This window comes from Malaclemys terrapin, chromosome 1 (assembly GCF_027887155.1).
Source record: "Malaclemys terrapin pileata isolate rMalTer1 chromosome 1, rMalTer1.hap1, whole genome shotgun sequence".
In the NCBI taxonomy this organism is placed as follows: Eukaryota; Metazoa; Chordata; order Testudines; family Emydidae; genus Malaclemys; species Malaclemys terrapin.
This window is the reverse complement of record NC_071505.1, coordinates 28,695,125-28,721,981: the sequence shown is the minus strand read 5'-3', so window position 1 is coordinate 28,721,981 and position 26,857 is coordinate 28,695,125. Positions and strand designations below refer to the sequence as shown.

Here is a 26,857-nt window from a genome sequence, read left to right as displayed (position 1 = left end):
GTTCATCATCTTAAAAACCACTCTACAGTGAATCATTACAGTGACCAAATGGTTGTCACTTATTTCAGTGAAATTAAGCCACCCAACCGATTATTATTTATTATTTGTATTATTGTCCTTGATAGGAGCCCCAGTCAATTGCACACTCCTCCATCTCAAACTCCCACACAGGATCTAGTCTCTCCTGACCATGTGTATGTAATAAGGCATGTGAACACAGAAGACTTATCAAATCTTTGTTTGCATCCTTTAAATATTTTCTTAAGCAAATACTTTATACCTATTAACTCTTTGATAAAGGAACATTGACTCCTGTATTTATTCCTTCTAAACAGAATTGCACTTCTGCATACTCCTGTCTGCTTAGACCCAGGAGTAGAGTATTTTGTAGATGTTTATTTATCACAGCCTTCTGCCTCTGATCCAAAGACTATGTCATACATCTTGATTGATTCAGTAAGTAATCCTGTTACATACTTCCTTTTAATAATATTTATACCTGTTTCATACTTCTTGACAGAGGCATATTCAAAATATTTTGTGAACAGCCTTTAGAACTCTTATTTTAACCATTTAAAATCAAATTTTATAAAAAAAAAACAGAAAAGCTTGCTTGTGGTTACACTCATTTGTATTGGGTGTACATATTTTCATATTCAAATACAGATTTGTATTTGTGTACTAATTTCTGTGTCTGAATATTATAACCGTATGTCCAGTCACAGTAATTGCACATGCTACTAGCCAGTTGGTTGTATAATTGATCATTTGTTCATTTACTGATGAAGTGCAATCATTAGTAGGGTAAATGCACACAGGTCTTTGTGCATAGCTTTTCTAAAAAATCTAAGCTAATATGTGTGATCCTCATGGAAAATTTTGGATATGCGTAGAGGTGAATCCTGGAGTTTGGATCTAAATTTAGATCTGATTTTTCCCAGAAGTGTTCATATTTTGAGTTTTGGAATGGTTCATTGCAGAGCTGGGAGTCACACTTGAAATTTATATCCAAACTTTTCCCAAGTTTCAAGGACGTTTGGAGGTGGGTATTTGGTTTGTGCTCATTTCCAGATAAAATTTTAAAATACTTTAACATCAGTTTCTCTGGTAATCTTCGTAAAACTGAGTTTGATGGGGGAGGGGGGGAAGGGGGGAGAATGACCAAGTTTGGACTTCAATTCTTCAAACTACTTTTCTCTCTCTCAAGAATTCATGTACAAATGTTGGCCAAATTCTGCCTCTAGATTCACAAATACAGCTACCGTTGACTTCAGCAGCAGTTCTGTACAAACATCATTCTGAGGACATACCATAATTTGGTTTTCTATATACATAATGCAGACTCATTTATCTCAAAATCTAGGGCGACACCCAAAACCTTAGAATAAATGTGGATTTGGGTGATGGAACAGTAAAATGGAAGGTCTAGCAATGGCTGAGCTCAGGGTTTCCAGCCATGAAGTAGCAGAGTTTGGTAAACTATAGTTTTCTGAACGCCCTTTCCTTTCTTTGTCAACTCCAAAGCTTGGACTTATTCCCAGAATCAGTTCAGTGGAGAACCTGTGCAGTCAAAAAGATCTAGAGGAGTACCAGCAGTATCACTGTGTCGAAATTGCTTCAGAAGTTGGATCTCATATTCTACCTGAAGTGTGTGCAAGGCTCATAGTGAGCATGTCTGCTCGTATTCACAATGGAGCAGTTCGTAAGTATCTGTACTAACAGCATGGTATAGACGCTTCCACTGATGGATGGCTTTACATCAGTGATTCTCAAACTTTTGTATTGGTGACCCCTTTCACACAGCAAGGCTCTGAGTATGACACACCTTATAAATTAAAAACACATTTTTTTTTTATATTTAACACCATTATAAATGCTGGAGGCAAAGTGTGGTTTGAGGGTGGAGGCTGACAGCTCGCGACCCCCCGTGTAATAACCTCACGACCCCTTGTGGGGTCATGACACCTAGTTTGAGAACCCCTGCTTTACATGCTCTCGGTAGAATATTATTATAGGCGTGCTCTATATCTGCGTAGATATAAATAGTTAATAAATACAGTGCCAATAGATGGCACTTCAGAGCATGTTGCATAGTTTCCTGCATTTTGTAGGACTAATAAAATTCGTTGTGCACTGCAAATGGCTTCCTCTAGCAGCTGTTTGCATCAGCACTGAACAAATATGACGGTCTTTCTCTTACAGCACAAAAACATTAAAAATGACAATACTTGTGGTATCTTTAAAGATCACTGTAACCACCCTATTCTGACATGCTTCTCAGTATAAAATATGAACTCTTTGGCCTATTTAATGACCTAAATTGGGAGAGATTTGGGGACTCTTAGTTCCTGAGGCAGGGAGGTTTGGTGACCTTAGCAGCCCCATGTAAACAAGTTCTTTGAATGGAATGGCCTTAGTAACAACTATCTGGTGGTTGCATGTGGGCAAAGGGATACCCTAGGAAAAGGTAAAGTAATAGTGGCTATAGGCAGGGACTTTAGGGGCTGCATCCCAGGGCCTCGGGCTAAGGGGGGCCCCGGCGCAGCAGGGCTCAGGCAGGCTGCCTGCATGCTGTGGCCCCATGCCGCTCCCAGAGACGGCCGGCTGCTGGCACATCTCTGCGGCTCCTGGCGGCAAGTGGGGAGAGTGGCTCCACACGCTGCCCCCACCCCCAGTACTGTCCCCGCAACTCCCATTGACCAGGAACCGGCCAATGGGAGCTGCAGAGGCAGTGCCTGCGGGTGCTGGCAACACATAGAAACACGCTGTCCCCCTCCCCTCAGGGGCACGCAGAGACGTGCCAGCAGCTGGCCGTTTCCGGGAGCGGCATGGGCCTATGGCAGGCAGGCAGCCTGCCTGAGCCCTGCTGCACCTCTGGCCGGAAGCCACCTGCGGTAAGCGTTTCCTGGCCGGAGCCTGCACCTCGCACCCTCCTGAACCCCCAACACTCTGCCCCAGCCTGGAGCCCCCTCCTGCACCCAAACTCCCTCCCAGAAAGAAACGAATATAACAGCTGTTCTAAGGTAAGAAGTAGGCTATTTTGAAATAACTTAACTATATTCTACATGTTTTAAGACTGAAATGTAACCACAGAATGGCTTTATATTAATTAAAAGGCAAGTTTAGTATAGCGTTCATAGCCTCAATGCCATAATTGTGATCATTTTGTTTTAAATTAGGAAAAAGACTTATGTACAGGGCCCCCACAAAATCTAATAACCCTGGGCCTACAGGAGAGTTAATCCGACTCTGGCTACAGGTCAGTCATGGGCTCACAGCAGGTAGAGCATGCAATCAAATGCTGGCCATGTAGTGTGAGCTGTGAATGTTTAGCGCCACTGGTCAGGGTAGCCACTAGGGGACATATAGTAAGACAGTTGTGCATTTACCCCAACCTAGTGTCTTGTAATCTCAACATGCCCTCCTGTGCCCATAGCAAACTTGAAAGAAAACAAGTTTTTTGCAATTGCTGCATTATCAATGTGTGGTTTTGATTCCTGATTATCACTGACATAGTCTAATATTTATTTTCTTTTGATGCAATACTGGACTTCGGTTTAAATGTGTCCTTGGCTTTCCAGTTGTGTATTTGCTCTTCTGTGAGTTATACTTGAAAGGGTCTATTCATCTCCGTGTTGTTGTTGTTCTTGAGGGGATGGTTATCAGAAAAAGAGAGTTAATGACATTTATTATTATTACTATTTATTACTTGTATTATTGTAACAACTGCTTGTTTACATGGTATAAAAGTCATAGTTTCTATCAGAGTCGGCTCTGGCTTTTTTGCTGCCCCAAGAAAAAAAGAAAAAAATCAGGGCGGCCAGAACGGCAAAGCAAAAAAAAAAAACCTGCGGGGCGGCCGGAGCCAGGGTGCAGGGGGACTCCCTGCGCTGCAGATGTGCCCCGGCTAGCAGGGGGAAGGAGGAGGGAGTGGGGGGAGAGAGAGAAGGGGGGCAGCCAGGGCTTCAGAGGGGCACTCGCCATGCAGCCCCTCCCGCCGCGCCACCTGCCGGGAGGGCTCTGCGCCGCTCCGGTTGGCGGGGAGGGAAGGACGTGGGCTGCCCTGCTGGATTTGCTACAAACCTGGCACCGGCTGGGGCAGACAGAGCGCGCAGCCCGCTCCCAGCAGGGCGCTCCCCTCCTCCGCCCCCTACAGGCGGCCGGATCGGCAAACAAAAAACAAACAAACAAACAAAAAAGCGGCCGTACTGCCCTAGGATTGGGCGGAATGCCGCCCCGTAGAATCTGCCGCCCCAAGCATGAGCTTGCTTGGCAGGTACCTGGAGCCGGCCCTGGTTTCTCTTCATGGGAAACTACAGTATTTATGCTATCCTTTCCAAAAGGCTTGTCACAAATATGGCTAGAAAAGCTAACAGGTTTCAATTTTCATCAGGAATAATTTTCCAGTTCTTTATGTTACTTTAAAAAAAATCAGTAGTGATTACATTCTAGGGCCTCAATCCTGGAAACACTTATGCATGGGCTTAACTTTGTTACCGTGAATAGTTATATTGTTTTCAATGGGATTACTCATGGCAGTAAAGTGAAGCATATGTGTAACTGTTTGTTTGCATGGTCAGAGCCTAGGATTGGTGCTGGAAAAACATAGCCCAACTGCCATCCTTTCACCCACACTGCCCTGTCCAACTGTGGCAGCAGCCAAAAGACTCAGATAAATTTGAGCTGAAACAGTGATTCCTAATCTGGTGGCTGCTAGCAAGTCCTGCAAAAATACCCAAGTCATACTTACCCTGACTTGCTCAGTACACTGAAAAGTATTGTGTGCCCTTCAAACAAATGTCTCATTGCTTAGAATGAGCAACCCAGTTCAGATAAAATATCACCCTTTCTTCAATCTAAACCAGAAAATATTTCTGCCATTTGAAGAATTCCTTGCCACTCTGTGGGTGGCTGTGCATGTGCGTTCGTGCATGCGTATCTGTGAAAGAGAGAAAGAGATTAATTCTCACACACAGAATAACGTGGCTAGTTGAATAATGGGGAAAATATTCACAAGTAATTTATACACAACTGACAGAAAAAAAAAATCATCAAATAAATTATCTGCTACATATTATTCCACCATCTATAGTGTAGGTTAAATTATGAGGGGGAAAATTGTTGCATCCCATAAAATAAGCATTGCAGCTAGGGCCTACAAATGCTATTATGGCGAACAAAAATGTGAACATTCATCAGGTACATTACTTGCAACACATAATTCAGTCATGTCTAATTACACAACTCTGCTATTCCTGGTGGTAGCCAGGACATTAAGCAGAATTACCACAAGTGATGTAATTATCAAGGTATTTCCTTTTTTTTTTTTTTTTGCTGAAACATGATGATTTATGATTTGCTATTACCACCTCCATTCATTGATGATGTCTGTAAATGGATTTGTGAGCATGTTCAAATCCAAACATTAACAAATCTCTCTTCAAAAGTATTAGCTAGAGCTAGACCTTAACCAAACACCTCAAACTTTGAGCATATAGTGAAACCCCACTATAACACGATGATTGGGTTCCAAAAAATTCGATCGCAATAAATGCGGGGTCGCAGTATAGCGGGGTTACAAAAGTTTTACCATTTAAAGCCGGTCAGTTTCAAGCCGGTCAATTTCTCTTGAGCAGAGAGCAGGGGAGATGTGAAAGGGGTAGAGGAAGAGTGAGGAGCAGCTGGGGAGGAGAATGGCTCTTCCTGCCAAAAGGAGAAACAGGGGTGGGGGGGAGAGGCAGTGGGGAAGGCACCTTCCTTTTTTTGTTTTTTTGTTTTTCTTCGGTGGTGCTCCGGCTGCTTTTTTTTGTTTGTTTGATTCTTCGGTGGCGCTCTGGCCGCTTGTTTGTTTGTTTGTTTGTTTGTTTTGTGCTTCGGCAGCGCTCTAGATGCTTTTTTTTTTTTTTTTTTTTGCGCGCTTGGGGCGGCGGGAGCCACCTTATGATCGCGTTATATCCGAATTCGCATTATCGCGGGGCGCGTTATAGCGGGGTTTCCCTGTATTTATATCTGGATCCAAATTTTGCAACATTCTGAACTTTACAGATCCAGATTAGAACTTTAAGGCTCGTATTGATGACTGGTATAAGATCATCATTAATGTAACATTATCAAATAGTTCAAAGCACATAATTTGGTGGCCGATAAACCCCCTGTTTGTGGGACTTAGACCCTGCTTTGTTTTCTTAGCACATCTCTGGTAACTCTGAGTATAAAACCTGCTAAGGAGGGGGAAAGCATGAAAATTGTTAACTTCATTTTTCATTATGTGTGTATGAAATTTTCTTTCCAACAGCATGCAAGTGCCATCCAGAAGGGTCCCTGAGCTCCAGCTGCAGTCAACTCGGAGGCCAGTGTCAATGTAAACCTAATGTTGCAGGTCGCTGTTGTGACAGATGTTCTGCAGGAAGTTTTGGTTTTGGTTTCCATGGATGTTACTGTAAGTACTAAACACTGAACATTAAACAGTGCTTCATATAAAAGCAAACTGAATCTTTACCCATCCCTCCAAGTGAACCTCATTTGAGATTCAAAGAGCACAATTAGCTTTCCTCCCAACCCCCACTTCCATATGACTCTGCACTTTCTGGCTCCCACTGGGAATGGAAATGGAAGTGCTGAAAAAATGATTGCTCTGATGGTACTTCCAGCCTGATTGGAAACAGACAATTCCAGAAGGCTTATTAGAAGGCTTTTCTCATGTGATTCACAGCCCACTTCGGCAGGTTCAGATAAGCTTATGCACACCAAACTTTTGGGGATTTCCAGCCACTGATATTTATGAACCTACAGTAATAAAATAAAAAAATCATCTCTGACCCCTTACAACCCCTGCTGCACATCGAAGTGAAGCCACATCTCAGTCTTATGGCCTCAGATGGTGATCAGTTTCAGGAAAATACATTTAGGATTTAGCTGATCCATAACACAGCATCTGCTTTTTCTTGTGTTCATCTAGCATGTGAGTGCCATCCTCAAGGCTCAGTGAGCACTTTGTGTGATCAGCTGACAGGACAGTGTTCATGCCGCCGAGAGGTTGCTGGTCGATGCTGCAATCGGTGCCTGGCTGGGTATTTTGGGTTTCCCAACTGTCGCCCATGTCCATGTAATGGCTACGCAGAGCTTTGTGACCCAGTGACTGGTGCATGCCTTAGCTGCAGCGGGTTTACAGCTGGAAGTAGGTGTGAAAGGTATGCACGGGCTGTCATCTAGAAAGTGTGTCTGAATGTTAGTGGATAGCTTGATATGCATCTTTCAGTGTGAGGCAATGCCATTTCAAACCTTCAGAGCTGGGTAGCCGGAGAGTGGTGGTTGCTGGCTGAGGGCCCAACTCTGAAGGCAGCAGTGCAAAATTAAGGGTGGCCATACCACAACATGCCATGGTGCTGCTGGTGGTGGCACTGCCTTCAAAGCTGGGCTCTCGTCCAGCAAGCTCTCATCCACCGCTCTCCGGCAGCCCAGCTCTGAAGGCAGCACTGCCATGAGCAGCAGCACAGAAGTAAGGGTGGCAATACTGCAACCGTCCTGCAATAACTTTGTGACTCCCGCACAACCCGCTTTTGGGTCAGGACCCCTACAGTTACAACACCCTGGCATTTCAGATTTAAATATCTGAAACCATGAAATTTACAATTTTTAAAATCCAATGACTGTGAAATTGACCAAAATGGGCTGCAACACCTGGTAGGAGGCATTCAGCACCTCACAGGATTGAGCCCTCAGTATCTTGAGGCATGTGAAAGGTGCTGCATATATCTTAGAATAATACCAATTATTAAAGGCAATTTTCCAAAACAATAATAGTTCTCAATACTTGTTCTCATACTTTGTGTTTGCAATAATCTTTGAGGAGCCTAAATGAACAGTTCTCTGTCTGCTGGTTTGTAGCTTTTCCATATGAGTGACAAATTATTTCCCCCATATGTTTCTAATGGGGCTGGAAATAGTTCTTTTTGTCTGTTCTTGCAGCAACAGAAGAGATGTCAGTATAATTCTGGTACAGTAATAGGGCTGGTTGGCTGATTAGTTTAGTTTGGCTGAGTCATCTCCGCCCATTCAGTGTAAGGAGAACTTCCCTTTGAATTCTATGGGGAGTTCTGCTAGAAAATGGTTTAGACAATATGACCTTTAGGCTATTTGTTGATTTCTGCTGGTAGACTAGCTGTCTTAGAAGTAGCAGAGCAAAAATATGGTGGGTTCTTTATAAATAACAGTTACTCAGTGTATCAGAGATGGTGTGGGAAATTTAAAATATATACATTTAGAAAATTTTACATTACCAATTAAACTAAAAGGTTCTCTGAGGAGGTGGATGATTGAGCCAGAACTATTTGGCAATGCCCCTTTAACATAAAATGTGTAATTTTCTCCGTGTTTGGGGAATACAGCAGTGATTCTAATTCCTTTAATCTCTTCAAGCCTGGACACTTCTGTACCAAATAATGGGAGTAGCATTATATTGACAAGTGCTGTCATATTTTAAAACATGGACTTGAATGAACCAAGCTATCGGCATGGACTGAGAGGTATATCTGTTATGAGGATAGTTTAATGTGTCTCTGTGGTGACTGTTTTGACAGGTGTGTCAATGGTTATTATGGAAATCCTCTCACAAGAGACCCTTGTCGCCCATGTATGTGTCCAGAGTCACCTGCAAGCAGTAGATATTTTGCACATTCCTGTTACCAAGATCCTCGCACTTTGCAATTAATCTGCAATTGTCTTGAGGGCTACTCAGGTATGAGACATATAGTTTATTTTTCATCATATTACGGTTCTTAAGGAAAGATTGAAAAATTACAACTAACTCCCACCCATCTGCTCAACAATAGAGTGGAATAATGAAAATAAGGTAGATAAATAAGGCTAGTGTCTGGTTGATTGGGACAGAGGGGGAAATCATGTAGTAACTGACCATCCAGAGAAAGCAATAGTTCTGCAATTAATGGTCCAACAAGCAACTAAGGAAACCAGAAGAAACCCAAGAAAACTAGACTCAATGAAGCAAATTAATCTATTTCTACTTTCATTTATTACTGGATCAACCTGTTGTCTGTCCTTCTATTAACTCCTTATGCATTAAGGCTCAGATTTGCGAAAGTGTGCTCCAATATCGGCTGCTCAATCTGAGACTCTTAGGGCAGATCCACTGAAGTCAATAGAGCTATCACAGTTTACACTAGCTGAGGATCTACCCCTTCAGACCTCATTTTCAGTGGTGCTGAGCTAACGTCAATGGGAGTTGCAGGTGCTCATCCTCTCTGAACTAAACAAGCCATGGATACCCAAAAACTGAGACACCCAAAGTAGTGAACTGTTTTGAAAATGTTGGTTTAAAATGCTGCCCCGTAAGAGAAAAGCTCTTTATACGCGAGTTTTGATCTGATCTCTCAATCACCGCAGAGTTTTTTCTTACTCCTAACTATTGTTTTGCAAATGGGTGGTTTCATTCTGGGTTATTTTACATGTTGCTGTTTTTGGAGCAACTTGACTCTATTTCTTAGTGTCAAATTAGTCTTAATCTCCAGGGGGGAAATGAAAGTGCTTTTCCATTTCTTTGTCCATCAGAATGAAACCAGTTATTTTTGTGAGATGGAAAAAGTTACCTTAAATGAATGCTTAAAACAGAAAATAAAGTTAGCTGATGTTTATATCCAAAGACCCTCAGGAAAAACATAGTTGATACTTTTTCTTTCACCAGCCATTTCTAAAGGAGAAGGTGGCAGGTAGAAATGGCAGTGCTGGCTTTATTTCTTATTGGCAGCATGTACATAAGACAAAACCTTTTGTTCTCAAAATATGCTGCCAACTTCTGACATAGTAGCCACCTTTACTTAGTCCAAACTAAATAGTAAGACGTGCTAACACTGTGTCAAATTCCATAATCTTTACTCAGGCCAAATGCCCTTTGCAGTTCTGATTAAACCCTGAAGAATTGTACTTGTCCTGATCAGTACTTATCCAGGGGACTTCTGCTATGAATAATTACTGCGGATCTGGTCATACCTCCAAGATCTGCACTCAATGGGAGATCTCCACAGTTAGACGTTAGCCACCTGTCTGGCAATATCCTCACTTCCTAAGAGCCTGTGAAAGGCTTTGGAGACTGTTATGGACCAAGACCAGAGAGTGGACAGGCGCTGGTTGGGAGTGAGCCAGCCAGAGGTGAAGTGGAGTCACACGGGCCCCCAACCAGCCCATGAAGATTTCTGAGATAAAGTAATATAGCCCCTTGGGCAGCTGCAAGTAGGAGGGGCCCTGGAACTCCATTGCAGCTGTAATGCCAGGGTGATGAGGAGGCCCAGAGCCAATAAAGAAACAGAGCCTATATGAGGATGGCCCTGGCTAAGTCCCTCAGGAACTGTATGGATCATGGGGATCTGCTGGTTCTGGAGCAGATCTGTGGCTCATGCCATGAGTGTGGCAAACTACATAGCCTCACATGGGCTTGTTTGAGGAAAAACTCCACAGAGAGTCCTGCAGAATTTTCCAACTCCTAAAACCACTCTCGCAGGGACTTCCTTGGTAAGAGATGTTGTGGGGGGAAGGGCTGCACATTTCCAGCCTCTGGCCAATGTGGTATATTCAATATTAACCTACTGTACAACTCAAATGCAACAATGTCCAATTGGATAATATAAGGTTACTTGGGAAACTCGCATCTAAATGTAGGTTATCACAGGCAGTAGGAATTGTCAAACAGTTTTGTCAAAAGATGATTTCATTTGTGTTCCTAGCACTCAGCAATTGATTTTGCCTTCCTTTCTGGCAGGCAATCAATGTGATGAGTGCCCCAGTGGGTTCTATGGGAATCCAGGAAGACCAGGGGCTCAGTGTTTGCCATGTTCCTGCAATAATAATATCGATGCGACAGATCCAGAATCCTGTAACAAGGTTACAGGAGAATGCTTAAAATGTTTATACAACACACATGGACCAAACTGCCAGTTCTGCAAACCAGGTTACTTTGGATCAGCACTTCTTCAGAACTGCAGAAGTAAGTAAACAATTCAATTGCAAGTAGATATTATCACCAAGAACTAAGATCTCCCTTAAAGAAATCATGGTGCACAGAGGAGTTGGCTTTTACAGGGCTGGTAGACACATGATGGAAACTTATGTAACACTATCTTCAAAGTGCTGAACAAATACAGTACTCGCTAATTGTGTTAGCACTGCCAGTTGAATTGCCATTCCTAGTCATTCTTCAAGATTTCCTCCCACTGTATATGGCTCATATGAGAGAGTCCACGATGAAATGAGATGCTGTACAGTACAATGCTCTAAGAAAAGAAGCAAAAACTTGTTCCCTTCACACAGAAACAAGAATTAAAGGTATTAAATGTATTTTAAACATTGTCTTATTTTACTCAATATAATAACTGGCATTCTCTTTCCAGGGTGTACTTGCAATTTTTCAGGTGTGAACCCAGCAATATGTCCACCTGGAAATGGAGTTTGCCTGTGCGACCGAATGACTGGAGTATGCCCTTGCTTACCTAATGTAATAGGTTCTACCTGTGACCAGTGTGCTTCTGGCTACTGGAACATGTCTCATGGAATAGGATGTCAGTTCTGTGACTGTAACCCAAGAAACTCTCAAAGTAACCAGTGCAATCAGGCAAGATAACGACTCTGCTAGATGGGAGATGTAATGTCTGAAGTTACAGGGACATTTTGAAAGGACATGGTCAAAGAATCTCTCATAAATTATCAAAATCTTTTGTTTTTCTCATTGTTAGTAACAATTTCTTAGCTTTCTTTGAAGCTGTCACAAATTAATTTATTTTTTTTTTGTTTGGGTGCATCATATAATACATGCTCTTTTGTTATGGCAGGTTTGCTCATGAACAATGAGCTCTTTACATTCATGTATCTTCCTGAAATGGAGCACTGAAGCATTTTGTGTGGAAATGGCACACAAGGATTATATGCCTTTATAAGTGTGTGTAAGGGGAAAGAATTAGTCAAATTTTGAACCCAACGGCAACCTCGACAGTGTCCTTTTAAGTATTTATTTGCATGTGGTAGTAACTAAAGTCATGTTGTTGTAGCCAGGTTGGTCCCAGGATATTAGAGAGACAAGCTGGGTGAGGTAACATTTTTGACTGTAGAGGTGTTAATGGGCCACTTCACTTTGAATGGTCTTTCACAATATGTTAACTACTTGTGCTAAACAATCCGTTCCACCTCCCATTTTGCTGTGACCACTGGGAATACCTTTCCCAGAAGTTGGTCCAATAAAAGATATTGCCTCACTCACCTTGTCTCTCAGACTGAAGTCATGTCATTTGTTTATATCTTATCATGAAATGAGTTATGTTTTATCATATTTAATCTATATGTACTTTATAGGGCTCAGGGGGGTCTGGAAAAATCCAAAGTTTTTCCAAGGCTGAATCTGTGGTTGAAATTCTGATCCCTTTGAAATCAGTGGGAGGTTGGCCACTGACTTCCATGGCAGTGGGATCTTATCCTACAGTTCTAACTAAAAGAATTTCAGATTTTATTTTATAAGTGTTTTCTGTTTGTTTGTTCTTTAGTTTAATTGTTGGAATTGTAATTTTTCCTAGTCAAATTAGATCTTAACCTTTAGAAAGTTAGTACAGCTTTCACCAGTTAATTTAACCAGGTTAATTTTATTGTTTGAATTCCAAAATATGTTTTCTGGGACAATTTGCACAATATAACCTTGAGATTCTAAATTACAGTTAATGTATCCTGAAACTGGGATCTAAAGATCAGTAGTTTAGTCTGGGAGGAAAAAGAATTTGATAAAGCAAATTTGCTATAAACAACAGAAAAACCCTGCCTCAGATGGGCAGAAAATAGCCGGGGATAGCTGAGTTTAGGAGTGTCTACCATTTATCTTCTCAGAGGTCAATAATGAGATCTGGAACATGTGAAATCCTTCATCTCAGTAAACTAAGGGCATTTCCATGCATCCGTTTTGTTTTCACTTCCATCTGTGTGATTTCCCAACTTTTAACCATATGTCACTAAGCAGCTGGAGCATGGTAACATTTTTTGGGAGATTTGGGCCAATCCTGTAACTCATTCTGTTTTTTAAAAAGCATGTGAATAATCCCACTACATCCTTTGTGCAGCTGTATGTCATAAATCACAGCAAAAAAATATATCTATTGAATTAAATGTTTATTCAGTTGGGTCGTGCTATTTCTTCCAAATCATATTCCTGAGACAAGGTGGGTAAGGTAATATCTTTTATTGGACCAATTTCTGTTTACCTCACTCACCTTGTGTCTCGAATATCCTGGGACCGACAAAGCTACAACAACACTGCATACATAATCATATTGCTGGCAGTTGTTTACTGAAGGCTGTCTTTGCAGTTCACAGGCCAATGTTCATGCAAACTAGGCTACAGTGGAAGACATTGTGATGAATGTGAGGAAAATTACTTTGGTGATCCACGGATGCATTGTATTTGTAAGTATTATTAGGGGGGTTGTACTGTATCAGAAATCACAATATTACCTTTAAATAGCAACAGACTTCTGTTAGTCTTAAAGGTGCCACAGGACCCTCTGTTGCTTTTTACAGATTCAGACTAACACGGCTACCTCTCTGATAATTGTCTTTAAATGTTACACCTTCATCTGAATATAGCAGACAAGACGTACAAATAGAGAAATAGTTTTGATTTAGCTTTTTTTCTGGAATATGGATTAAAAACTGTTACATAATATTTGCCATGTTTGTCACCTGTAAGATTATCATAGAATCATGGAAATTAGAGTTGGAAAAGACCTGTTAGATCACCAAGTCCGTGTCTATGCAACTCCAGCATTGTTCTCTATGGTATATTTTATAGCGTTTTGACTAGTCTAGTTTAAATGACCCACAAGATGTGGCATTTAGCCCTTCTCTAAGGAGATTATTGCCCAGCCTAACAGATCTCACTGTCAGATAATAATAGTATATAATGGTGCATAAAAGAAACCTGTAATACAATGGTTCATAAAATTTTTGCCAGTATGAACCCATTTTAGTGAATTATTTCCTTCCAGGACCCCCAGACAACATGGGGGACACAATTTTGTAGAGCAAAATGGTGTCATCCATACATTGTGACCGCGCATACACTGTACATGTGAGGTCACGCTGTGAGGAGCAAAATGGTAGGGATTGCCACAACCCCATCGGCTGATGATGCAACCCCATTTGAAGTCACGACCCACAGTTTGGGAACCGCTGCTGTAGAAATTATTTGTATAAAAACTGTGTTTTGCTTATTGTGATCAACATTGCAATAGTGTTTAGGACTAACTCACTTAGGTGCCTCTGAAAATCCCAGCCTACATGGTCCAATAACGTCAATAAATGGCAAAAAATGTTTATTTGTATTGAATTGCGTTTTCTTTCATGTTTTACCCTATAACTCAATTAACATCTAAAAGAAGCAATGTCATGTTCCTGCCTCCCCCCGCAGCATGTACGTGTAACGAGGAAGGAACTCGCAAACCCGAGTGTGACAAAGACACTGGAGCTTGCAATTGCCGCATTGGTGTCACTGGAAAGCTCTGTGATCAGTGTGGTCGAGGCTTCAAACAAGAATTTCCCACGTGCTCTCGGTGTCACCTTTGTTTTGATCAGTGGGATAATGAAATTACTATCCTATCTCAAACTGTTCAGGGGTTAATGAGATTTGCTGCAAATCTAGAAGATAAAAGAGACACAAGGCCTGGCTGTGATATGCGCTTCAAAGGCTTAGAAGATAAGATTTCTGAAATAGAAAGAATTTTAAAAACTCCTGTTCTTTCACTGGAGACACTCTTAAACATCAAGGATTTTCATGACTACATTCGGTAATATTTTCTCTTGTAGAACAGAAGTGCATTATAAATGTCACTGAATTGGAAAAGCAATCTTCCACTCTACTTTAATAGTTGTGCAATATATTTATAGTTCTGTTTGTGATCACCATGCAGATACTGGATTGTCAATTAATGATCCTAAATCATGGATAGATTTATTATTGTGTATCCCATTAACAGCTCAAATCCTCAGCTGCATCACAGCCCTGTCAGATGCAGTTGAGGCGAGGGAGGGGCCAAGTTGGCTTTAAAACACTTTTTCACTTCCCTGAACCCAAGGTCAGCTGCAGGCTGGTCCATCACACCAGCATAATTTAGAACAACCTCAGGTCTGCTCTGAACTGTACCCAGCTGCAGATTCAAGAAGTTCCAAACTTTAGGTGCTCAGACAAACTGAACTTCCAGCTGATCAAAATCCTTTAAAATGACCACAAAGACTGCGATAGCCTTAAGATCCTCTCAGTAGGCAAATACAAGCACTCCAGAGTCCTGGATTGCTTGTGCCTGAGACACAGGGCTTGTCTACATTTACAGCGCTGCACTGGTGCAGCTGCACCGCTGTAGTACTTAGTGAAGACACTACCTTCACCGAAGGTAGGCTTCTCCCATCCGAATAGGTACTCTACCTCCCTGAGAGGCAGTAGCTGCTGTCTTCACCAGGAATTAGGTTGGTATAACTACGTCGCTCAGGCATGTGGATTTTCCACACTCTTGGGCAATGTAGTTATACCAACATATGTTTGTAATGTAGACCAGGGCACAGACTTGCACATAATTCAAGTGCATATATAAATCCCTGAAAGGCAGAGAGGTTTCTATATTCACAAGTGAGTAGGTATCTGAAGCTATATGTAATAAATACATAGATTAATAACTGACTAATGTACAAGAGCTTCACAGTATCAAGACATTGTGCAAATAATATATGAGTGAAACTAAAGGGGTATTGGTATCACATCAGAATAATGGAAGAGGTGAAGCAATAATGTTGACAATCCAGTCAGAGCAAGGTGAGCACAAAGGGAGGAAAGGCTCCAGTGCAGCACCTCTTAAAACTTACAATTAAAAACACTTCAGAAAGAAGCTCCAGGCTGGGAGGAAGCATTGGAAGAGGGAATGGGGCAGTGACTAAATACACATAACAGTCAGAGATGCACTTTAAAAGACTTTAAGAGGCCTGATTTAACACCCAGATTTTCAAAAGACATGTGATTGCAAAATTACAATGGCATGCTGCAAACAAGTATTTGCATGCACAAATAGAGTGGTTGAATGCCTAATTAGCCAATCACATATGCATTCACCCACTCTGCACATGCAAATACATATTTGAACATGTGAATCTGGGGGCTCGCCAGACATTTGATGTTCAAAAATTTTTGCAAGAGCATTGTCTACATCCTTTACTGGCAATTTTTAACAAAATTCCATGACTTCAAGCATTTGAGGAATGGAAGATTGATAAATCTCCACAACAGGTTTTATCATGACCGATCTGAGCTTGAAGCACACAGAATGACATACTTACAGAAAGTGTCAATAAAATTGGGAATGTAAATGCTGGCCTTTTTTCACTTAGTCCTCTGACCTTCCTAAATATGATGATGCCACATGTGAATGTTTCCTTCTGATCTATGATAAACTGTTGTCATCTAAAATAATATGTATCTCACTCCTAGATTAATAATAAATCTAGAATGATTACTGTACAACTGCACTTTGCTTCTGTAGACAAAAAGTTGCACAAATGGACCTACATCACAATAAAATGGATGAATTTCCTGACCTGAATGGGATCACAGACAACATTAGGAAAGAAGCTGACCACCTGTATGAAAACCTGAAACAGAAAATACATCTGTATTACAATTTGAATAATTTGAGCCACAAAGGTAAGAAGACCAACAGCTAATCAAAACAAGAGAACATTTTTCATGACATTTCACACACAATTTTTTGCCAATTCATTTTGCATGGTTTTAAACGCTCAGATTTTAGCTTTCCATAACATCTCAATAGTTTAAAAACTGCCACCATTTTTTCACATATCAACTTGCAAATCCACTTTTAGCTCAAAATTCCATGACTTCAAGCATTCAGAATTTCATACCAGAGGAGCCATGTAAAAAAGGCAGAGGTAGGCATCAAAAGCCCCCTGGTTTATAATGGGTTGGGAGTTAAGGGGACCTGGGTTCTGTTCCCTCCTCTAACATTGACTGGCCTTAATAATACACCTCTACCCCGATATAATGCGACCCGATATAACATGAATTTGGATATAATGCGGTAAAGCAGTGCTCCCGGGGGATCTGGCGGATCAAAGCAAGTTTGATATAACACGGCTTCACCTATAAAGCACTTCTCTAAATTCAAAGATTCTTGCTGCTTTATTTCAATAAGAATAAAATGGAGCTAAATAAGATTAAAAGAATGAAAGAGAGAATAAAAGATAAATCTGAAAGAAAGAAGGAAGGAAAGAAAACAACTAATTGAGATGCAGAGCTTCTCTGCACTGATCCACTCTGCCACACCCCTTTGTGCCTGACTCCTCCATTCAGGCTGGTGCACTAGTGTTTCAGCACAACATGGTGCTATTCCCAAGTTGATCACTTGTGCAGATTTTCTCAAAGCAATCAATAAAGCTGGAGAAACTTATTCAAAGCAGGGCTAAGAAAGAACATTTTATGCAAAGTGATAAGCAGGTCACTGATTTATGTACCTTTGTAGCTTAACCTGTTGATGTCGTTTGGTCAGATTCCGAGTCCTTTTCATGCTTTCAACCTTTTTGAGACCAACAGTCAGACATTCATATAAAACACCCATAACTGAAGTCTCTGGTTTATACTACATACAGAGTCATGGCCCTATGCATCCATTAGCCCTGCCACCAAGTATCTGACAGCTCCAACAATAAGCACTGCCACCAGACTGCCAGCTTTCTCAAGAGCCTTCCTCCCTGTTCAGTCTGTTTTTTCTTTCCCCCCATCTTTCCTCAGTTTGGTGCCAGCACTACATCAGAGTTGTTTCCCTTTTGTGTGATGTGGGTATGGTGAGGTTAGAAAGCCTGAGCCATGGGTGGGGAATGGGACCCCACATGTCTGTCTTTGCATAAGACCCTGCAAAACAGAGGGTCAGTAGTGTATAGATCTCCTCCTAAGTATTCGTTTGGCTAGCAGTCTAGAGCATGTCAATATTATAGTGGTTAATTAGAGTTAGTGAAAAGACACAACCATCAATGTCCTTAAAATGAATATTCACAACTGATGTAGACTCATTAAATTAACTTTCCAGCTCTGGCTTTGTAGCTTGATTCAAAACCCATTGAAGCTAAAAGTTTTCATAACTTCAGTCAGCTTTGGATCAGGCCTCTAGTATCCAGCTGAGGCCTGGTCTATACTAGAAAATTAGGTCAGCATAACTTCCTTCTCAGGAGTGTAAAAAATTCACTCACACACACACACACACACACACACACACACACACTCCCCGAGTGGTGCAGTTAAGCCAACCTAAATCCCTGTGTAGACAGCACTAGGTTGATGGAAGAATTCTTCCACTGGCCTAGCTACCGCCTCTCGGGGAGGTGGATTATTTACACCAATGGGAGACTCCCTCCCATCAGGGTAGGTAATATCTACACTGAAGCGCTACAAAGGTGCAGTTGCAGCAGCGCAGCTATGCAGCGGTAGCTTTTTAAGTATAGACAAGCCCTGAGTTGGTTATGAAAATAGAGACATATGATATGCAATGACCTATAAATAATACTTCACTGCAATGAAGTCTCTACTCACTGCACACATTAACATGATGGGAGAACGCAGTGCAATCTGTAGTTTTTATGAAACTTTTACAACTTTTTCTTAAAATTTTGAGTTTTGCAAAATGTTTGAGTTTCAGAAAAATGTTCCCTTAAACTATTGTGTTTCAATACAAATTTGAAAGCTTAAGCTAAGGAAACAAGAAAGGTTCTTGCCTGAAGGCATTTCTTCTCTTGTTTATGGGCTTAATAGGGAAATAAAAAAAAATTAAGAATGCATCAAACCTGAAATTGCATTTTTCCAGAGCCAAATGAAACCTCAGAAATTTCAATCTCTGTTCTACATTTATGACCCAATTCAGGAAAGCACTTCTTTAACTTTTAAGTGCTATGATGAATAGGGATGGGCTTAAGTACTTTGCTGAATTGTGATAATAGAAATGACAATTTTTAGGGGGGTTTCAGTTGGCAAAATTAATTCTCCCATCCCAACCACAAAAGAGCAGAACATAAGAATGGCCATACTGGATCAGACCGGTGGTCCATCTAGCCCAGTATCCTGCTTTTTGACAGTGGCTGGTGGCAGAAGTGACTGGACGCTCCATCTAGTCAATAATTCCATCAGCTCATGAGCCCTTGGTATAAGTAAATAGCTGTCTGAGTCATTAATCAGAACCCGTTCATACACTGGAATCTTTATTTGGCTGTCCCATATCTTGGACATGCAAAAACGATGTGGGAACCACCCCCGTTATATCTGTTTTTAGGCTTTCAATAACTAGAGCTCTAAAATAAAATCTACATAGCTGGCTAAATAAAAGATTCACAAACCTGACAGAAAATCACAATCCCTGGCTTCCCCAGCTTAATGTCCTCTCTCATCCAGAGCCAAGAACCAGCTGACAACCTAGTGAAGCTACTGCCACTCATCATGTATCAAGAATGTATTTGTTAGATACAATAAAAATATGGTCTGCCTCTCATATATTACATGCTGTTTCTCTTTGTATAGATTACTTCACCAATATCAGGAAGTATTACCAAATGTCATCATCTGCTGAACAGAAAATCAGTGGAGCAGTCCCCATCATAAGATACTCAGAAAACGCCAGGAATGGCATACTTGCCATGTTAGGCAATCGAACCTCAAAAGAAAACTATACCTTGGAGCAGCTCAGGATGTTCAAGACTCCAGATATCCAAAAACTGAATGAAAAGGTAAAGTGCTATGGGTTTTGTTTTTAAATGGGAGATAAATAAAATACTTGCTTTTGCTGTTGCCAATCAGTAACACTGATATACGCTCTTTTTTTAAAGGAATGTTTGCAATACTTTTAAATCTGGAGAAGGAGATCTCAGGGTATGTCTACACTGCAACTAGAGACCCGTGGCTGGCCCGTCCAGCTGACTCAGGCTCACGGGACTCAGGCTGTGGGGCTGTTTTACTGCAGTGTAGATTTCTGGGCTCAGGCAGAAGCCCAGGCTCTAGGACCCTGTGAGGTGGGAGGGATCTTGGGGATGAGGTCTTAAAAACAGAGGTGCTGTCTGCTCTGTATGGACATTAAGGCCTTGTCTAAAGGTAACATGAGATTAAAGCCATGTCAAAGAACCCGGTTACAATTCTGTTATCTAGCCTGGTTACAAGCATGGTTCAGTTTGTAACATAGATTGGACCTTAACCATGTTTTATAACACAGTTAGGCCTATGGTTTCATGGTTAGGCCATGGCTTTACTGACATAGTTAAGGTTCAGCCTACACTTCAGATGTGAACCACAGATGTAACCAGGCGAGGGGATGAGCCAGCTGCATTCCTTGACATGACTATATTTATACTGTACACGGGGCCTCAGCATCCTACAGCACTTTTTGTAAGACTAGCAGTTTTCACTGTTGTCATTGTCCAAAAGGCTCCCCCACTTTATCGACCATTATATAGTGTGTGTCAGCTGGTTCACTGCCCACTATCCATCTCAGTGGCATTGTATTTTGTGAAGTCTTTCTGGATCCTTTAGGAGAAAAGTGCCATAATAAATGTCAAATATTCTTACTTGTCTAGTATTACATTTCAGAATCATGAAACGCTCATCACGTGTTGCTTCTTGCCATTAATGTGCTTTTATTGCAGAGTTGTGGGCTACCCGGAAACCTGTCATGTGTTATGACAAGTTGTGGGAGAGCTTTATGTCGAAATAGCAATGGAAATGAACAATGTGGTGGCCCAAACTGTAATGGAACTCTTCCTCTTTCTACAAACACAGTCAAGAAAGCTAAAGAGACAGACGTGTTGTTAAATAATTTGACTAGACAACTACAAGAGTCTGAAAATCAGGTATTGTATAACCTAATCTAGTGTATTCTGTGGAATAATTTGGCAGCCAAATATGATGCAGGAATTAAGACAAACTGTCATGTCCAGAAAGTAATTGTGCAATTACTATAAAAGGGACAGAGACAAGGTGGGTCAGGTAATATCTTTTATGGAACCAACTACTGTTGGAGAATGAGATAAGCTTTTGAGCTCACAGAGCTCTTCTTCAGGTCTGGGAAAGGTACTCCGAGTGTCACAGCTAAACACAAAGTGAAAGAGGTTGTTTAGCATAAGAAGTTAACACATATTGTGAAAGAGGATTCAAAGTGGCTGATTAAAACCTTTGCAGGCATAGAACAAAAAAGGGGGGGTAAATTGTTTACAGATTGTTGTAATAAGCCATAAATCCAGTGTCTTTATTAAGACAATGATTTTTAGTGTTTAGCAAAGTTATGAATTTAAGCTCCGAGTCTCGTGTTGTGAAGGTTTCCTTTGAGGACAAGGACTGAGAGGTCAGATATACAGTGATTGCTTTGTGAAAAGTGTTCCCTCACAGGTGATGCAGTGTTTTTGTGTCTTATCATTTTTCTGTGTGACTGTCTAGTTTTACCCACGTAGTTGTTATTGGAGGATTTAATCCACTGGACGAGGTATACCACATTTTGTGATAGGCATGTGTAGGACCTATAGATCTTGAAAGGTGTTTTGTGGGGGGTATTGATCATTATAGCAATGGAGAGATGTCTGCAGGTTTTGCATCTGTTGTTATGTCAGGGTCTGGTGCTGCTCTGAGTTGGTGGGTCCTGGTCTGTGGGGAGCTTCCTGCTGATGATGAGATTGTTGAGATTGAGGGGATGTTTGAGGGCCAGAAGAAGGACTGGGAAAGATTTATTTCAGGATGTGGTCCCAGTTGAGTATGGGGTTGTAATTATTTAATGAAATACCATCTGGGTTCCAGTGTGGGGTGGTAGGTGACAACTAGGTGTGTATGGTCAAAAGTTTTTTTTTTTTTTCTGTATTGAAGCAGGTTCTTTTGGGGTATTTGGGTGGCCCATTTCCCTGAAGCTATCTACTTCTCTTGTGGAGTGTGCTTGTATGGTGAAGGCAGTTTTAATGGTGCTAAGATCTGTATCCTGGACTTCCTCCTAGGAGCATATTCTGTGGTATCTGAGGGCCTGGCTGTAGATAAAGATTTCTTGGGGCGGTTACTGGATCTGTGAAGATAGGCATGGTGATCCATGAGGTTCTTGTATACAGTTATCTGTAGAGTTCCATTGTTGAAGATGATTGTAGTGTCCAGGAAGTACATGCGGGTGCAGGAGTGTTCTAGAAAGTGATTGATGGATGGGTGTTGGTTGTTAAAGTTGTGGTGGAAACCTGAGGGAGACTAGGTCATCTGTCCAAAGGATGAAAATATCATTGATGTATCTCAGGTATATCATAGGGTGGTGTGTGACAATGCGGTTCTGGTGGAACTCAACTGAGAGTGCCAACTCAGGACAAATTGCTCAAACAGGGCAGTTACAGCCCAAGGCTGGGGTTTTTTCCACCTCTAAGGCAAACCAACCAGCCAGACTAGGAGGACTTCGGTCTCACTCCCTGGCTAACCGCAAGTCTCACAAGCAATCTCCTTATACACTCCAGTTTCCCAGTATAACCACCAGTGCCACTCGTTATGGGGACAAATGGTTATGAAAACCAATACCCCAGTAAAAGAAAAAGGTTCTCCTGATCCCAAAGGACCAAGCCCCAGACCCAGGTCAATATACAAATCGGATCTTACCCACAAATCACGCTGTTGCCAATCCTTTAGAATCTAAAATCTAAAGGTTTATTCATAAAAGGAAAAAGATAGAGATGAGAGTTAGAGTTGGTTAAATGGAATCAATTACATACAGTAATGGCAAAGTTCTTGGTTCAGGCTTGCAGCAGCGATGGAATAAACTGCAGGTTCAAATCAAGTCTCTGGAATACATCCCCCGCTGGGATGGGTCCTCAGTCCTTTGTTCAAAGCTTCAGCTTGTAGCAAAGTCCCTCCAGAGGTATGAAGCAGGATTGAAGACCAGATGGAGATGAGGCATCAGCCTTATATAGTCTTTTCCAGGTGTAAGAACACCTTTGTTCTTACTGTGGAAAATTACAGCAAAATGGAGTCTGGAGTCACATGGGCCAGTCCCTGCATACTTCGCTGAATTACAAGGCGTATCTGCCTTCTCTCAATGGGTCCATTGTATAGCTGATGGTCCTTAATGGGCCATCAAGCAGGCTAAGCAGAGCTAGCACCAGTTTGTCCGGGATGTCACCCAGCAGCATAGCACAAGTTTGAAACACAGACAGTATAGAGCCAATATTCATAACTTCAACTACAGAATTGATTCATACATATAGACAGCATAATCATAACCCATACACCATAACCTTGTCTTAGACACCCCATTTGACCCCCTTTACACAAGATCTGGGTGCCACTATAGGACCTTGGTTGCAACAATGATCTATATGGTCCCAGAGTATATCAATAACGTCACATGGTGTTTTCAGAAATTCTTCCTCAAGGTGGCCCATTTAGAGATTGGCATTTTGGAGAGCCACCCTAGTACCCATGGCTGTTCCCATGGTTTGGACACAGTATTTGTTGTTGAATGTGAAATTGTTATGGGTGAGGATGAAATGGATGGGTTTAGTGATGTGTTTGCAGTGGATAGCTGAGTGTTGTCCATTGTTTGTAGATATTTGAGGGAGGCAGTGACGCATGCCATCATTGCGAGGGATGTTGCTAGGTAGGGAAGTGACATCCATGGTGGCAAGGATGGTGTTTGGAGGGAGACTGTTAATGTTGCAGAGGTTCTGGAGGAAGTCAGTTGTGTTCTGGAGGAAGCTGGCCCTTTGTGTGGTGAGTGGTTTGAGGATGGTTTCGATGAGTCCTGAGATTCCTTCAGTAAGAGTACCAGGGCCAGACATTATGTTTGTATATCTCAGCAAGTATGTAGCAGGTCCCTGGGGTGTGGTCGTGGGGGATGAAGTTGTAGAGTTTCCCTTGGATTTTTTTAGGAAAAGATTTGGTGATATCTTTACATTTCTCTGTGAATTGTGCTGTTGGATGGTCTTTGAGTTCTTTATAGTAGATGGTGTTGGACAGTTGTCAGTCGGGCTCGTTAACATAGTCATCATGGTTAAGAACTACAATGGTGCCTTTGGCACATCACATCTACCACAATCTCTCCACTGTCAGGAGGACAGCTATGCAGTCCCTGAAATCCAACCACCAGATAATGATCAAATCAGCAGACACTAGATTTATGATTTATTACAACAATCTGTAACTCAATAATTCCTCTTTTTTGTCCTATGACTGCAGAGCTGTTAATGGGCCACTTTACTTTGAATGATCTCTCACAATATGTGTTCATTAGTTATGCAAAACAATCTGTTCCACCTTGTATTTAGCTGTGAAATGCTGCATACCTTTCCCAGACTTGAAGACGAGCTCTGTGTAGCTTGAAAGCTTGTCTCTCTTACCAACATAAGTTGGTCCAATAAAAGATATCACCTCATCCACCTTGTCTCTCTAATATTCTGGGGCCAACACCTGGCTACAATACTACAAACAGTGGCAAAATTAGTAAGCCAAATATTTGATGTGCTGTCATTGTCTTCTAAAGTGAAAAATCTACCTCTTTTGTCCCAGTTTGCCTTTTTACATCAGAGAAGAAATGTCATCTAGTGGCTAAAGCACAGGACTGGGAGTCAGGAAAGCTAAATTCTATTCCTGACTGTGCCACAGACTCGACAGGTGACCTTGCAAGACATTGGCCCTGATCCTGCCAAGACTTAACCACTTGCTTAACATTATGCACCTGAATAAGTCCCGATGCATGCTCATTGATATCAATAGGATTCCTCACGGGCTTAGAGTTAATTTAAGTTCACAGGTAATTTTTTTAAAAAGTCATTCTCTGAGAGCGCACTCTTTAAATAAGTTTCAGAGTAACAGCCGTGTTAGTCTGTATCCGCAAAAAGAAGAACAGGAGTACTTGTGGCACCTTAGAGACTAACAAATTTATTAGAGCATAAGCTTTCGTGGACTACAGCCCACTTCTTCGGATGCATATAGAATGGAACATATAATGAGGAGATATATATACACACATACAGAGAGCATAAACAGGTGGGAGTTGTCTTACCAACTCTGAGAGGCCAATTAATTAAGAGGAAAAAAAAAAAAAAAACTTTTGAAGTGATAATCAAGCTAGCCGAGTACAGACAGTGTGATAAGAAGTGTGAGAGTACTTACAAGGGGAGATAGTCAGCGGCACTGCTATGGGTACCCGCATGGCCCCACAATATGCCAACATTTTTATGGCTGACTTAGAACAACGCTTCCTTAGCTCTCGTCCCCTAACGCCCCTACTCTACTTGCGCTACATTGATGACATCTTCATCATCTGGACCCATGGAAAAGAAGCCCTTGAGGAATTTCACCATGATTTCAATAATTTCCATCCCACCATCAACCTCAGCCTAGATCAATCCACACAAGCGGTCCATTTCCTGGACACTACTGTGCTAATAAGCGATGGTCACATCAATACCACCCTATACCGGAAACCTACTGACCGCTACACTTACCTACATGCCTCCAGCTTCCATCCAGGACACACCACACGATCCATTGTCTACAGCCAAGCTCTAAGATATAACCGCATTTGCTCCAATCCCTCGGATAGAGACAAGCACCTACAAGATCTCTATCAAGCATTCTTAAAACTACAATACCCACCTGCTGAAGTGAAAAAACAGATTGACAGAGCCAGACGAGTACCCAGAAGTCACCTCCTACAAGACAGGCCCAACAAAGAAAATAACAGAACACCACTAGCTGTCACCTTCAGCCCCCAACTAAAACCTCTCCAGCGCATCATCAGAGATCTACAACCTATCCTGAAAGATGATCCTTTACTCTCACAGATCTTGGGAGACAGACCTGTCCTCGCTTACAGACAACCCCCCAACCTAAAGCAAATACTCACCAGCAACCACACATCACTGAACAAAACCACTAACCCAGGAACCTATCCTTGTAACAAACCCCGATGCCAACTCTGTCCACATATCTATTCAAGTGACATCATCATAGGACCTAATCACATCAGCCATACCATCAGGGGCTCGTTCACCTGCACATCTACCAATGTGATCTATGCCATCATGTGCCAGCAATGCCCCTCTGCCATGTACATTGGCCAAACCGGACAGTCTCTACGCAAAAGAATTAATGGACACAAATCTGACATCAGGAATCAAAATACTCAAAAACCAGTGGGAGAACACTTTAACCTGTCTGGTCATTCAGTGACAGACCTGCGGGTGGCTATATTACAACAGAAAAACTTCAAAAACAGACTCCAAAGAGAGACTACAGAGCTAGAATTGATATGCAAACTAGACACAATCAACTCCGGTTTGAATAAGGACTGGGAATGGCTGAGCCATTACAAACGTTGACTATCTCCCCTTGTAAGTACTCTCACACTTCTTATCACACTGTCTGTACTCGGCTAGCTTGATTATCACTTCAAAAGTTTTTTTTTTTTTTTTCCTCTTAATTAATTGGCCTCTCAGAGTTGGTAAGACAACTCCCACCTGTTTATGCTCTCTGTATGTGTGTATATATATCTCCTCATTATATGTTCCATTCTATATGCATCCGAAGAAGTGGGCTGTAGTCCACGAAAGCTTATGCTCTAATAAATTTGTTAGTCTCTAAGGTGCCACAAGTACTCCTGTTACTCTTTAAATAGTTTGTCTTTCACTTTTAAAAATGTCTTTAAAATATGAGATGTTCTGTTTCTGTGATGTCTTATACAGATCTCTTCATTTGCCACTTCTCCCTTGCTAGCTATGCAACAAAACAGTGAAAATGACTATACATAAAATCCTGTCAAATGCACAG

General features: G+C 41.5%; 1 protein-coding gene across 1 annotated transcript in view; it reads left to right on the top strand.

The window, feature by feature from the left end:
- LAMB4 (laminin subunit beta 4) overlaps positions 1-26,857 on the top strand; it is an 85,156-nt gene that overhangs the window by 47,501 nt on the left and 10,798 nt on the right. Inside the window, exons 18-29 of the mRNA XM_054016153.1 lie at positions 336-456; positions 1,525-1,702; positions 6,296-6,439; positions 6,959-7,190; positions 8,580-8,737; positions 10,772-10,996; positions 11,400-11,620; positions 13,353-13,449; positions 14,453-14,828; positions 16,569-16,729; positions 19,607-19,812; positions 20,722-20,925. Coding sequence (XP_053872128.1) covers positions 336-456; positions 1,525-1,702; positions 6,296-6,439; positions 6,959-7,190; positions 8,580-8,737; positions 10,772-10,996; positions 11,400-11,620; positions 13,353-13,449; positions 14,453-14,828; positions 16,569-16,729; positions 19,607-19,812; positions 20,722-20,925 — 2,323 coding nt within the window. The remainder of the gene's footprint in view (positions 1-335; positions 457-1,524; positions 1,703-6,295; positions 6,440-6,958; positions 7,191-8,579; positions 8,738-10,771; positions 10,997-11,399; positions 11,621-13,352; positions 13,450-14,452; positions 14,829-16,568; positions 16,730-19,606; positions 19,813-20,721; positions 20,926-26,857) is intronic.